The sequence below is a fragment of the Poecilia formosa genome, unplaced genomic scaffold (genome assembly GCF_000485575.1).
Source record: "Poecilia formosa unplaced genomic scaffold, Poecilia_formosa-5.1.2 Scaffold51, whole genome shotgun sequence".
NCBI classification, from domain to species: Eukaryota; Metazoa; Chordata; class Actinopteri; order Cyprinodontiformes; family Poeciliidae; genus Poecilia; species Poecilia formosa.
This window is the reverse complement of record NW_006799990.1, coordinates 981,487-996,234: the sequence shown is the minus strand read 5'-3', so window position 1 is coordinate 996,234 and position 14,748 is coordinate 981,487. Positions and strand designations below refer to the sequence as shown.

Below are 14,748 nucleotides of genomic sequence, written 5' to 3'. Positions count from 1 at the left end.
TCTAGCCCACTGATTATAATCATCAGCTTCCTGAAACTCTGCAAGGAGAAAGTTGGCACAGGAGTGGATGGATGGATGAATGAACTGATGGATCTCCTGTTGAAGTCCAATGTGCACTTTGTTTGTTTCTATTCATTATTTTTGTTCCCTTTTAATAGCAGAAATCGACCCGAAGGTTTGCATCGAATACATATATTTTTCTCTGAAAGAAATTGGTTGATTGTCACAAAACCCAAGCGGTTTCCTGTCCGGAATTCATCCAGGTTGCCACCAAGGCTCCGGCTCCCAAGTGCTCCCGATATTTAGTATCAGAAATGCGGCACGGGAAAACCCAATCCTGAGACGTTAACAAGCCATTTTCTCCCACTTGTGCTCGCAGAGACGGAGGCCAATCAGAAAGAGGCAGCACGGCCAATCAGAAGCGGTAGCCTCGGAAATAGCCAATTAGGCCTGTTTGTCTGCGAGGACAAAGGAAGTGATATTGCGGCGTGATTGCACCAGCGGCAGGCTACACAAACACGCTCAAATGACACCTTGCTCGTTGCCTTTCCAACCCTAATTTCGGAGGAGTGTGGGATCTTGATTGCGCCTGTGCCGGTAAGAGAGGACGGCTCATTATTACACCAAAACAATCGCCACCTCAGAGGCAAAAAAACAGAGATTTTGTTTTCATTAGGGAGCAATTGAGTCACCAGCTCCGGAGTCAAGGCCAACACACACACACACACACACACACACACACTAACACTCGCAGGTTTCACTCTGGCAATTTTATTCCAAAAGATTTCTCCTTTTCTCCAGACCACTTAATGAAGCTGTAAATTTAGAGACGTGAGGGCCTTCGCAGCGCTCCTCTGAGAGCTGCTACAATGATCCTGGGACTGAGCTGGTTAATTAACTGATTGTTTGCTTGGCTGGGAGCCACCGAGGAAGAGGGTAGATGTAGAGAAAGACAAAAAGCGGGTGTGTTGTGGGCTGGGGATTATTGGGGGGGAAAGGAGAAGAAAGGGCATAAGAGGAGATGACAGAACAAAGTCTCAAAAAGAGAGTTAAAAAAAAGATATTAAAGAATGGGCAGAAGTCAAAACTGGTTTCAATTAGATGAAAAAAAAAAAATCAAACTTTTGTTATGTAGCTTCCCAGATGACAGACATCGGGTTTGTTACCGGCTGGGAGTGCACAAGCAAAGACTGCATGATGCGATCAGCAGGTGGGAGTGTGGCCTGCGGTGAACACGGCTGCGTTCACGCAGCGGTAATCACTGACAGGAAGCTCAAGTTTGTGGAAAAAGATCCAAACAAATGTTTAATCTGTTAGGAAATGGGAGCAGGAACATGGGGCTTTTTGTTGATCTTATCCTTTTGGCCGAAAACGACTTTAAAAAAATAAATAAATAAATATTCGGCAATAATCAATAACATCTTTTGAAAAACAGGCCCCGGCATCTGTAACTAATAATTTCTCTGTAGGAGGAAGTTTTTAAGCCAGCAGGTCTTACAGTTCATTAAATAGTCTCATGTAGTTTGTGCATGTTTTGAGCAGATACAATTTAACATGATGTTCTGAAGCCTACTCATAGTCTGCTTTAAGGATATGTACCACGGAGAGTTATCTGCACATCTGACTATCCGGTTTGTTTTATTTTATAGCCATATTTGCATCAATTTATTTAAATTTAATATATTAGTGATTATATCTTCACTCTGAAACCCACAGTGAGTATGTACTGTGTAGTCAAGAAGAAAATGGAATTTTCCAGACAACTTCACCGACTTATAAATGATTTTTACATTTTAGACTTAATTTTTGCCCTCTAACCTCACACAGTTATTTTTATATGTTTTATTTTGGAACGAGTCTGTGCATTTTTTTCTACAGCGCCTCGCTTTAATCCCATGTGAAAATGAACTACCTTGATTATCATGATAGAAGGTAATAAAGACTAGATTCAGTCAGGAAAAAGTAAACATTCAATATTTGAATGCAGTTTTTTTAGATTATGTTTGTTGAGGCTGAATCAGAAGTCCAGGAATCCCCTCGTTCATTCTGATTGGTTAGTCATGTTGTATCCATGATGGCATCAGGAAGCGTAAGTTCGATGTAGCGTCTGTTTTAGTGGTCATTAAGTTAACTAAGGACTACATGGTTGTTTTTCAACACAACTCGTATACAGTCACGTGACGCGTAGGGTGTTACATGAGAAGTAAGAAACTTTTACACTTACATTGCATAAGTACATTATATTCTATATATATATATAGGTATATATATATATATTGGTCATTGGTATGACTCTTATTATTATTATTTATTTATTTTTTTTCCTCAACTCATAAGTTAGTTCTTGTAGTGTTACAAAAGTTCTGGCAGATGCGATTTGTTGTGAAAATGATGCGTTTTTTTAAATCACACACCGAAGCAGAGGTTCATGTTGGTATGACTCTTAATTTATTGCTCGTTTTGACAGCTTTGAGCTCTCCTTTGCAGCTGTACAAAATGTTAACAGTCAGTCTGTGTTCAGATCTTCTTGCTGATTCTCTTCAGGACCACAGTGCCAGCGGTGGAGGTCTGCAAGACAGAGAAGATGGCATCATGCTCCAACAGCTGATTGGTAAATTGCAATAAATCCCACCAAAATAAGCGGCATAAAGAAAATACCCATCATTTATTGCAGTTATCGAGTAATTATAATATGCATTTCTGCAGTATCCCCTTCTCAAGTTCTCTTAATACCATCATTGCATGAAAACAAGAAGTGTAAAAAGAGAGCTGTTTCCCATTAACACAGGTGTAAAGGTTAATGGCGAGACTAAATTGCTTGTTAAGGTTGCATTCGGCGGCGTTGCCACACGTCTCGGTTTTCTCGTCAGCTTGAGTTGCTTCCCAAGCCGCAGGCCCGTATAACTTTTGACGACTCTAATGGTCCCCGCGGGGAGCCGGGTGTAAAAACGGCTGTCATTGCATGACTCTCTCTGCGTTAAAAGCCTGAGGGAGTGTGTTTACCTCGATGAGCTTGTCCCCGCTGACCTCATTGACTTGGTGGTAGTTGGGGAAGCTCACGGTCAGCTTGCCTCCTTCCATGTTCACGGTGGCCTGGAAACACAGAGAGGACGACGGGGGTCAGTGAGGCAACCATTCAAACACCCGATAGGCATTGATAACCTTTAAGGCTAAGGGTTGGCAAGTCATTGCCCTTAACCCTTTGGTCCACTTGATCAACACCATACACCTTCCAATCGCATTCAGACATCCGTAGACGTCTCGTCAGACACAGAAGAGAACATCGTCTTTCCTACGTCTGTACAATATTCCGGAAATGTCCTTTTCCTACCTTGAAGTTCTTTCCTCCGATAGTCTGCATGTCGCACTCCTTGCCAATGGTAAAGTTGTTGGTGACCTTGGCGTTGGAAGGGTAGTGCTGCGTCCAGGTGAAGTCGTTCCCGTTCTGGACGACCTCCGTGACCGTCTTGTAGTCACGTCCTTTCTGGATGATGTCGTCGGGGATTCCTGAAGCAGCGTAGGTAAGGAGAAACGTGAGCTCGTCGAGAGAGAAATAAAGAATAAATCCTGAGAAAAAATCTGCTGCTTTTATTCTTACCAACCAACTTGCAGAATGCATCGTATCCCTCCTGGGACTCAAGTTCCCATTTTCCAGAGAAGGCCATTTTCTGGTGGTGTCGGTTGTTTTTTCGGAGAGCCGAGAGAGAAGAGATGCTGAGGCAAGCGGAGAGAGGTTGCAAGGTACCGGGACCGGGGGGCCGATCTACCTTTATATACAGTCAAAGCCTCTAGCCACCTCCTTCCTCTGCATGTGATCACACGAGAGGGCAATAATGACCAAAGATGATGAGTACAACGAGCTACGAGGGAGAGGGCAATAAACTCCGTAAATGGCCGTTTGTGGAGTTCACATGCAGTGAGTAAAACGCTGACGGCTCACCGGGGTAATCCGTTAAATCACCTTGCGGCCAGTGAACTCTTCCGCAATTGTTTTATGGTCATAACCTTCGGTTTTACTAGGGTTGATTGCAAAAAAATCAAACCCAAAGTTTTGTTTTAAAACTCTAACCTTCTATTTGCATTTGTTATCTTGATGGAGGAAATGGCTCGTAATAAGATAATCAAGTTCTTATTCAAGGTTTTTATTCATGGTCTGGACCTGCAAAAGCTCAGGAGGAATATGATTGGAGTCATTTTAGCGGGCATTCATTTGTCAAAGGGGATACATAATTATCTTGTTAGTAGGTATAAAAGCTGAGCAAAAGCACTTATGCAAAGCTTGATTATGAACTGTGCTTTTGTTCTCTCCGTGCTCCTTTTCCTTTCTCTTTTCTCTGTTGATCACTCGTAAAATAATGTACGGTAATCAAAAATGTATTTAATGCAGTTGTGTAATTTTGCGGAGAGGCCCTTGAATAAATATCTAGGGTTTAATGCCACGTGTTGTTAAAACATTCAAATTCGATGAGAAGACCAAAGTTTTTGGCATTTAACCATTTATTCTCTCTAAATTCTCATCAACGTCTCTGAAAGTTGGGCTAAAACTGCCAATGACTCCATAAAATGTCATTAAGATTGACTCACCAATGTCTCGATCAACTGAACCGCATGCATTATACAGGGAGGGGAAAATTTCTTCAATGCAACAATTACAAATTGATAAAGCAAACGTTGTGATTGCCATAAAAAGAAAGGTTCTTCAACAATAGCGAAAATCTGCAAAGGGTGACCTAAAAGCTTTTCCACGGACCCCCTTGAAAACCTCTTGACCTCAACAAAATGGAAAATCGCAAATAGAAAAACCTTCTGGCAGAAGATTTAATTAGAAAATTCCCCAAAAGCGCCAAAGCACTTGGTCAGATAAAGAGGGCTTGGCGACCATACATTTCATTCTGGCCTTTCTAAGGTTTTTTCTTCTTCTTCTTCTTCTGTAGAACCCTTGACACAGATTGTAATCTTTTTTAAATCTATTATTTTTCTAGTATTAAGTTTATTCAATTTGTTTGTTTGATGAGGGACTGCATAAAAGTCAATTTTACAAAATAACCATTGTCCTGCATGTAGGCCTTCTATATAGCGGCTCATTTGTAGACCTGGTTGGACTTTCTATTAATAATCATATATGCTTGGATAGCATCTGTGGTAGCAACAAAATAAGTCTGTGGACTGTAAATAACATATCTAGAAGATAATTGTGGCTAAATCATTTTTGGGGGGTCCCAAACGTATGTTTGCATGTAGCATGTAGGTATGACTTGTGAATTTTGTCACAACAGTCATGATGTGGAAAATAATATACAATAAACAATACCCATCACAAAACATGGTGTTTTAACATCATGATATGGAGATGTTTTAGCGGTCAAAAAAAAGAAAAGAAAAACAAGCTGCTAAAAGCTGTAAATGACTTGAGACGGAGGTTTACAGTCCAGCAAGACATCGACCCTAAGCAGTCAGCCAGAGACACGATGAAAAGGTTTATATCAAGGGATATTCGTTTGCTATATTGACCCAATCAAATTTCCGACCATAACCCAATAAAGTATCTCAGGCTATATACATATAAAAAAAGAAGGAAAAAAAAGAGTTATTGGCAGATGTTCTCCATCCAACCTCACAGAGCTTGAGCTACTTTCCAAACGAGACTGGGGCAAAAAAAATATCAGTTTCTAGATGTGCAAAACAGCGACGTATCCATAGAGCAAAACGTAGTTCTACTGTCAAGTCAGTAATGCTGAATATAAACACATGCTTCCTTTTTCAAATTTTTATTTGTAAAATTTCAATTGTAATTTTCTAAATTTTTATGCATTTTTAAAAAAAAATTGTAAAAGAAATTGTAAAAATTTTATTTGCAAAAAATTGCTAGAATTTTTTTTACACATTTTTATTTGTAAAAAAATATATTCTAAAACAATAAATAAATAAAACAAAACAAATCTATCCTGCTGCCACTTCATTGTCATGCACTCTCATGTAGGTCTGTCTATCAGAAAAAACAATTAAACTACACTAATGTTGGTGTTTGTGTGTAGCAGGCAGTGTGAATACTTTTACGCCGTCCATAATTTGATATCTCTAAATGTAATATTGCGTTTCTTTTTTTAATATTCCCATCTACGTTCCCTGTTACGAGACAGTAACGTAACCGACAAAGCGTTTTTTGTTTTTTTTCTTTTCTTCATTTGACAAATTTATCGCCTTGACACAGAAAGTCTTCTGACACGTGGGTGGCAACTAAGTAGACACGGCAGACTCCGACAAAAATTCAACCGCTTCTTAAAAGTACATTCATGAGCACGCTATTCACCCAATTACAATGAAATGGTGTGGGTGCAGCGCTGCGGATGAAGACTCTCCATCAATAAGACGACTATATGACTGAAGCACCTCAGGCTTTCAGGTCTGACTGGCTGTGAATAGGTAAAAGCTTCTGATGTTGCACTTAAACGTCGATCTCACACGTTTGCAGCCATTTCCAGATCGCTGATAGGATTTCTGAACCACGGAAAGTCAACATGGCCTTGAAGCTCTTTATTGATGCATAAAACATCAGATTGGCCAACATCCTATTTAAAAAAAAAAAGACACCCACTATCTCTTTCTCTGCTTTTTACAGCGTCTCTCTGGCTTTCCTTCCTCCGTTTTGTTCACGCTCACAAAACAGATCAGTGTCACCGAGTGCACTTACACAACTCGAAGAGAGAGAAACACATCCCTGATCAGATTTATCAGGCGCAGCGGCAGATCGGTGATCATTTTTTGCAACAGCTCTGCCTTGCGAGCGTCTAAAAACGGTTAAGCTAGCAAGCTAGCTAGCATCCCCAACTATGGCAACATTTTGTGCAGGGGTCAACTGGGACGAACAGACATTTTTCAGAACGCCATCGTCAGAACATCTTCTTGATGAGAGGAAACACTTTTCTCGTCAATACAATTCAGAAACAAAGGAGGTCATTAACCGTCATTCCCATTTGGTCCGCCATATTTGTTTTGTGCTGTCTGTAGGGCCTCGTTTCTGTTTGAAGCTTAATCTGCTGTCATATAGTATAGTATTAGCTTTACTAGCGAATGACATAACAGTCTGACACCTTTTTATTGAATTCTTTGAAAGCCGTCACCATGCAGTCACTGAGAACGAGCTCGGGAGAACATGGAAGTGATCCACCGTTAAGATTGTTTGGTGGCAATTGAGCTCCATATATAGTGCCTTGCAAAATAATTCACAGCATATTTTTATGACCACAGTCCTCAGGGTATTTCACTGGGATTTTATGTGAGAAACACAACGCAAAAAGTAGTACATCCTGATAAGGGTCAGCGTTAAGGTTCCCACATACTCGGGTGCACTGCGTTTTACTCTGTGAGCCGCATCAAGTTTTCATCATCAAGTGAGCCCGTTCATTTCTCGAGACAAATCAAATCCCTTCACTTCCTACAATCCGAACCGGTGCTTGCAAGTTTGAATTACGTACATTTAGATCATTTAAAAATGTTGTATGTATTGATGTTCAATAGGGTCACTACTTTTGTTTTTTTACCAAATAATCATGGAGGGTGTTTCTGTCAGCTTTGCACATCTAGACAATAAATATTTTGCCCATTCTTCTTTCTGAAATAAAGGGCAAAAAATAAGTCAGAAAGGGTACATTTTTAAATTTTGCCTCTGATTCTCAGTTAGGTTTAGTTAGTCAGAATAGTTTGTCCCGTGGATCGTTTACCAGGAGACTGTTGACTGTTTCTTCCATTCGTGCTTGTCAGTTAAATCGGGCAGCCATGTTTCTAGTCCTGCCGTAATGTTTCCATTTGTAGATTATGGATTCCGTTTCATTTCTTTCCAGATTGCTGTGTTCATTGATTTCTGTGACGCTGTTTGTTCATGAATGTTCTCTAACAAGCCAATGTCTAGATGTCATGGCAGCAGATCCAGTATCTGTGTCATTCCATAGACACTCTTAAAAAAAGTGAAGGATGTGTGCAAAACCGTGAATTTAACAAAAACATTCTTTATCTATAAAACATGCAAATATAAAATCAGTTATACAATTCCTTTTATTTTGTTCCAAAATATACATGGTCAGAAACCGTATTGCTCCGTGTCTATGCAATCCTTCTGCCATCTGTGTTTTCTAATATAAGGCTCAACAGGAAGTAAGCTTTTCAAAATAAAACTATATTTCACAATAAAATTGGCCTGAACAAATATCAACCTTCTATACTAAATATGAGGGGGGAAAAAAGGGGAAAAAAAGCATTGTACAAATAATTTAAATATTTCTCATTTATGGCTCTGACTCTAGATTCAGATGGATTTACAATGATGTCAAATAGCACAGAGACAAACTCTATTTACTAATTAAGCGACTTCTGGAGGTCGGTTGCACCGGATTTTATTTAAGGGGATCTGAGTAAAGAACAACTTTAATATTTTGCAAGAAAAGGACATAAATATATATATATATATATATATATATATATGTATATATATATATATATATGTTCAGTTTTCAAATCAAATTTGAAAAAAATTGAGGGATGATGAATTTATTTGCGAGCCATTGCATATGAAAAATGATGATGATGTCAACGTCAAATGCGTGAACAATGAGTCTAAAAATGGGAGAAAAGTTCTTACTCTGCTTTAGAAAAATTAAGTCATATTTGATTCCAGTTAATTTAATGGCACAAGAAAAGATGATGGGACTTTGTGGAATCACATGCAGCTTTTACAACATAAGTTCAGTGTTTGGTTCATGTTCACTACAACATGAACCTATCATAGCTGTAATCCAAAGAAAATTTCCCTTATCAGTCAACAGAATTTTTTTCATACACTTTAAACCCAATTCAAATATATTTTTATTTGCCTCAAGGCTAAACTTAATCCCAATTTACAGGGAATAGTGAACAAAGTACAACTTTCTGTCGCGTTTTATTGTTGGTGCTGTAAAGCGGTCGTTACACTTTAATGGTTCTGTGCAATTTAAAGGTTTTGCTGAAACTTTTTTTTTTTTTTTCTGCGCGAATAAAGCCTGAACAATAAGTAACCAGGATTGCCGGACTTGACCTCTCGTCCGAAGGCACGGCAAGATGAGGTCATGCTTTGCTTTGCTTTGCTTTTCTTTTCGCCTCTCTCTTTGTTTTTACACGGCGGACATCTTTTAATTCACACCGACAACGAATCCGAACAGAAGAGACAAAAACTCCCATGAACAAATGAACAAGTTGTTAGAGAAGAACAGGAGGAGGAGAGGGAGGAAAAAGATTCCAGAGAAAGATACATACGTTGTGCATAGATAGATCTCCTTTTATCTGCGGCTATAGAAAGGGGGGGGATTTGAGATGGAGGAATTAAAAGTAGGGAGGCCTTGATATGCAAATGGAGCTGGTGCTAATCAAAGCAATAAGATTACCCTTCCAAATTGAGATGAAGAAAGGCTCCATTATCTGGGCCGAGTGTCATGTTTAATAACGCGGAACGGCATGGTAATTCAGCAGTGATGCAACGGCAGACTGAGAGAGAGAGAGAGAGAGAGAGAGAGAGAGAGAGAAGCAGAGAGAGAGAGTATGTTACATGAAAAAATAAAAAAACCTCCAATGGGATTTTTGAATGAAAAACAGAAATAATTAAATATGTCAAAGTATGACCTTGCCCGTATGTGTGTGATCCAGAGTGAGTGTACATGTCTGAGAAAGAAGAAACGTTGAGAAAGAAGTGAAAGGCCGGTTCCCACGAGAAACCCAAAAAGTGTGCGTCTGAGTGATTTAGACAAATTCCATGTTCTTCCACAAATCACCTGATTTGCTTTTTGAACAAAACAATTCCTGAAAGCGCCACTGTTCCCCACATTCCCAACAATCCAACACGCTAACGGGACGTTAGCTTGATTTTGTATCAGTTCTTTCGTAGCTAATAGTTGGGACTGTGCTGCTTTTTTTTTTGTTGTTGTTGTAAATCGTGGTTTAAATAATTAAACAAACAAAAAGAAAGGTTGTTCAGTAATAAACAAAACTAGCTCTTAAGTTATGATAATGCACACTGCTATGTCTCAAGATGTTCAATGTTAAATTCCTATTTATGTTATTTATTACAGAGTTTTTTCAGGTCGCCACGAGAAATTTCAGTGTAGAAAAGTGAAAGGAAAATGATTCATGCTTTTCCAAAATCTTTGCAAATTAAAATCTGAAATGTGCGTCATGCTCTTCTTTTCAGCCCCTTTAATTAGACACCCCAAAATAAAAATCCACTGTGTCTGACTGGGCAGAAGTCACTTCATAAAGTCTAATTGTGTGTAACGTAATTGCACCTAATTTCTCACCTAAATAAAGACCACAAAAAAAAAAGAGCAATGTGAAAAAAACATCCACAGATGTTTAATATTTGTGCAGTTGCAAAATAGATATAAAAATATTTGAATTAATTGAACATCTTTTTTCAGAAGCAGCATGGAGTTTATATGTTCAGTTTATATGAGCACAGAAAAAAAGTGACTTGGCTTTTTTTTTAATTTATTTTGTTAAATTTGTGGAACAAACCTAACACAGCTTAACCAAGTTAGCAAACTAATGCCAGCATAGCATTAGCATTCTGCTCGTTCAAACAATCTTGCAGTATGCTTACTAGAGCCGGAAGCCTGTAAAATAATAAGCAACACACGTACTACATCAAGGAAACAAGTCATGCGGCCATGTTGGATCTTGAGGGTTAGGGTTGGTGAGAAACGTCTGGCTTTTTCATTGAGGATTCTGCATTGTGTTGACACTTCTATTAGATTTTTCCATCTAAAAGCCTGGAGATTTAATCTTCAAAGTTAAACCAGTACATGTTTTATTTCTTTTTTTTTTCTTTACTGATTTAAAGAGACACACCTAAAAAGTTCAAGCTCTGAATTAATGCTTTCTGGCAAGATGCCGATACTTGGACAATGTGGTTTTTACGAATTCCTTCAAATGTAGTCTAAAATCATTACCTCCTTAAAGTTGCTTTTGAACCATAATGAATGAAACACAAAGCAACATTTTGATGTGAAATGACGACACTTGGCAAAATGAAATGTTTCAGTTGTGGACTGTCTGTTCTGTGACTTTGTACTTTTGAGTTTTTATGACGTAGAGCACTTTGAACTGCCTCGTTGCTGAAATGTGCCATACAAATAAGCTTGATTGATTGACTGATCAATCGATTACAAAAACGGTTGTTTTTGAAAATTTCACCCATAAAATGATAACTGCAGTCAGGCATTGCTTGAAAGAAGAAGAAAAAATCCGTGAAAGCGATGCGTCTACCGGAGTAACGCATGAATTGCTCAACAGCACATCGGAACGTGTCAACAGCTCGTTGCGCTGTGACAGCGTCAAGATGTCACGTATCGCATCACGTAACCCTTATGCAAATACCATAACATAAAAGTCCTGCGTTATTGCCCAAACATGTTTAAGTGCTGCTGTGCTTGATTGAACCAAGTATAATTTACTTCATGCTGCTGCCTCGTCCTTTCAGTCGTAATAAATCACAGCAGTGATGTCATAACCACATACGGGATTACGTATGTTGCCATGGAAGTGATGCAAACACACAGGAGGCTCCGATAGAGCGAATGTGAGCGGAACGAGAGCTAGCAGAGACTGCCAATTGTTTCGGGTAATTATACCAGTCTATCACAACTAATTTAAGCATGACCACTGACGGTTGAAAATGCCGCACGAGGCACCTTAAACTCAGAGCTGCCTCAGTTACTTGGGCAATGAGCCAGTGGAGCCATTAAACACCAAGACAGAAATAGGCCACAGAAGCCGCCAACAGTAAGCATTCTGTTGTTGTTATCTTTACTGTTTCTCAATCCTTCCTGACAGCCTTACCGTCCTTCGGGGGAAGGAAACGGCAGTCACTGGTGATTAGAAAGAGCCCACCGCCCCTCACAGCCCCCGACAACCACCTCCGCCCCTCGTCCAGGGAGCCGAATTATGCCTGCATTAATATTTCATATTACACAGGAGAAACCACATGTGTGCTCAGCCCTTTGTCTTCTACGTCAAATGAAATGTGCTCAGCAATCATCGGAGGGTGAGGCGGGGCGGCGAGGGAAAGGGTTGAGGGAAAGGGGCGGGGAGAGAAAGGAGTGACGGAGGCGGGAGGAAGGCGACGAGTCAAAACCGAAGAGAAAAGGTGGGAAAGAATATGCTGAAGTAATAATGGGGGGAAAAAGAGAAGCAAAAGGGAAGGAGAAGGAATGGGACCTCGAAGCTTTCAATGACAGAGGCGAAAATCTGTGCAGGGCTGAGATGACGAGGAGTCTTCAATATGCTTCACAATCACTCCAAAGTAAAAAAAAAAAAAAGAAGAAGACGGTCATTTTCTTTTAGGTTTTGAAGCGAGAACGTTTTTGCCTGAGCGTTGACGTTCAACGATTAGAATCAACTGCAGGCATAGCAAAGATGTCAAAAGTTAGTTTTGAAACTCTGATGCCACTGCGAATTTTCAGAAGCTGCATGAAACTTTTCTTTTTTTTACCCCCAAACAGGTCCAGAAATAAAAAATTCCCCCTTGCATATTCAAGTGAGCAGCTGAACCCCTGCTAAACCCGTCAGACGTAACAACAATGGTGGCTTACGTGTTTGTTATTGTGCCGTATCAATAAAGCTTTTTCAGCAGCTACAGCACAAAATACTTTACTCTCGCTTTGCTGTTCACTTTTCTTGTGCTTACTGCTAACCAGGTGTGGATGCTTTATCCACATGTCCCATATTTGGTGCTTAGTGCCACTTACAGGTCTGGAGGAGTAAAAAAAAAAAAAAAAAGCATTTTGGGCCGTTCTTGTTTTGAATTTGCAAAGAGGTCGATCAAATACTCAAACTAAAGTGGTTGTTTCATGTTTATACATGATATTTATACATTTATACATATGCTAAAGAACCTTATAGATAGAGCGACACTAACCCTACCTTGTCAGACCATGAAAACAACACAGATTTACCAAATGTCTCATTACATTTGGCAATAGGCAATACACTATTGCCTATTACACTTTTAAACCGATCTAAATAAGTCACTGCTGAAATGAAAACAGCATGAGCATTTTTTAAAATTCTAAATAGCTTAATTCCTCAAAACACATTAAGTGTAGATTTTATTGTGATTTTCAGCCGTTTTTACTTCATCAATCATTTACTTTCTTTTATGAGTGCATTTTAGATTTAATACGTCATCTGTTGTGGTTCCTGACGAGGTCTCTGTGGTAGGATGCAAAAGGCGCTCAGTTTTATTTGTGTGTGCTGCAAAACAGCTTTTTTTCTTTCTTTTTTAAATGCTCCGCTTTTGTTGGCCGTGTTCACTTCATAAAAATAGCTGTGTTAAATTTAGAAACACCAACTGAATAAATGGTTTATTTTGAAGTTGAAAAGATGTGATTAGAGGTTAAAAATCACAGCCAGGGTGGAGTGATTGGTTTAGTGATTGTTTGAGGGGTTTTTTTGGAACTGGATTGCTTTTTTTATTATTTATTTATTCTTTTGGTATTTGTTTTAATCTTTGATTTTTACTTGAGCATTTGGAAACATGACACTGAAGCCACCTGCATTTGTGGCTAATGTGTGATTGTTGGTGCTGTTGCTGTGTCAAACATATTTTTCAGCATCAGAAGTGAGACAACAGACAGTGTAGACCAGGGGTCCCCAAGCTATGGCCTGCAGGTGGGATCTGGCCTGCCTCCTCATTTGGTTTGGCCCCCTGAATGATACCAGAGAGCATTCAGTGTTTATTTTCATATACATGTGGATTTTTCTTCAACCACCAGGGGGGCTCTTGAGCAGATATGAAACTTAGTTTCCCTCAATGGAATATATACTAGTCAGTACCAGTCACCGTTTCGCTCACGGTTTTTTTCCATTTGCATTCTGGGTATCTACAAATATGTGTCGGCAGTAATCCAATCCCCCCCGTCAACAAAACTTTTATAAGGTTTCTTTCTCGAAAAACTAAGACCGGCCCCTGACCAGAAAAGGGAACAGTCATGTGGCCCTCGCAGGAAAAAGTTTGGGGACCCCTGGTGTAAAGCAATACGTTAATTTGCAGACGCAGTGTTATAAAATTCAACCTTTTAGACAGAAAAAGAAAACAGACTTATTCCCTGTCTAAATATATATATTTTTTCCACTTCTGTTCCTCCGGGTCCACAGTCCTTTAAGTGTCTCCATGTCTCCACACACCTGACTTGAATAAACAGGCTTCGGCAGGATTTGGTGGCAAGCAATCATTTGATTCAGGTGAGCTGAAGCAGACACACGTCTAACACATGAAGGACAGAGGGTGCAGCTCTGAACAGACAAGCGTGGGTGTAAATGAAGTCCTTCCTTCTTTTTGTCCTCCATTCTGTCCCTTTTGTCCTTCTCCTTTCTGTCTTCTTTTCTTCTTATTGCTGTTTTCATCTTTCTGTCCTACATTCCTTGATTCCTTCATTTTCTCCTTCATTTAGTTCTCTTTCTTTTATTCCTTTGGTGATATATTTTATTTTTTGTCTGTCATCAGTTCCCTGTCACCTACCTGTCTTATGTTCCTTCCTTCCTTGTTTCCTACCAGCTTTTCTTCATGGCTTTCTTCCTTCCTGTGTCTGTTTTATAAAGGCCCCCAATGTACAAACTGACCATTGTAAAATATCATCGGTTATTTCCAAGGAAATTTTGTAGGAAATCATATTTTAAAATGTTTATATGAAACATAATAATAAATCATGTTTTCACTCAGCAGCCAAC

General features: G+C 39.3%; 1 protein-coding gene across 1 annotated transcript; it reads right to left on the bottom strand.

The window, feature by feature from the left end:
* Window positions 1–2,425: 2,425 nt before the first annotated feature.
* Window positions 2,426–3,760, bottom strand: fabp6 (fatty acid binding protein 6, ileal (gastrotropin)). Its single transcript, XM_007552625.2, has 4 exons — window positions 3,599–3,760; window positions 3,332–3,507; window positions 3,004–3,093; window positions 2,426–2,568 (listed from the first exon to the last, which is right to left on the bottom strand). Exons 1-4 carry the CDS (start codon window positions 3,663–3,665, stop codon window positions 2,518–2,520), a joined length of 384 nt encoding a protein of 127 aa, XP_007552687.1. The 5' UTR covers window positions 3,666–3,760; the 3' UTR covers window positions 2,426–2,517.
* Window positions 3,761–14,748: the final 10,988 nt, after the last annotated feature.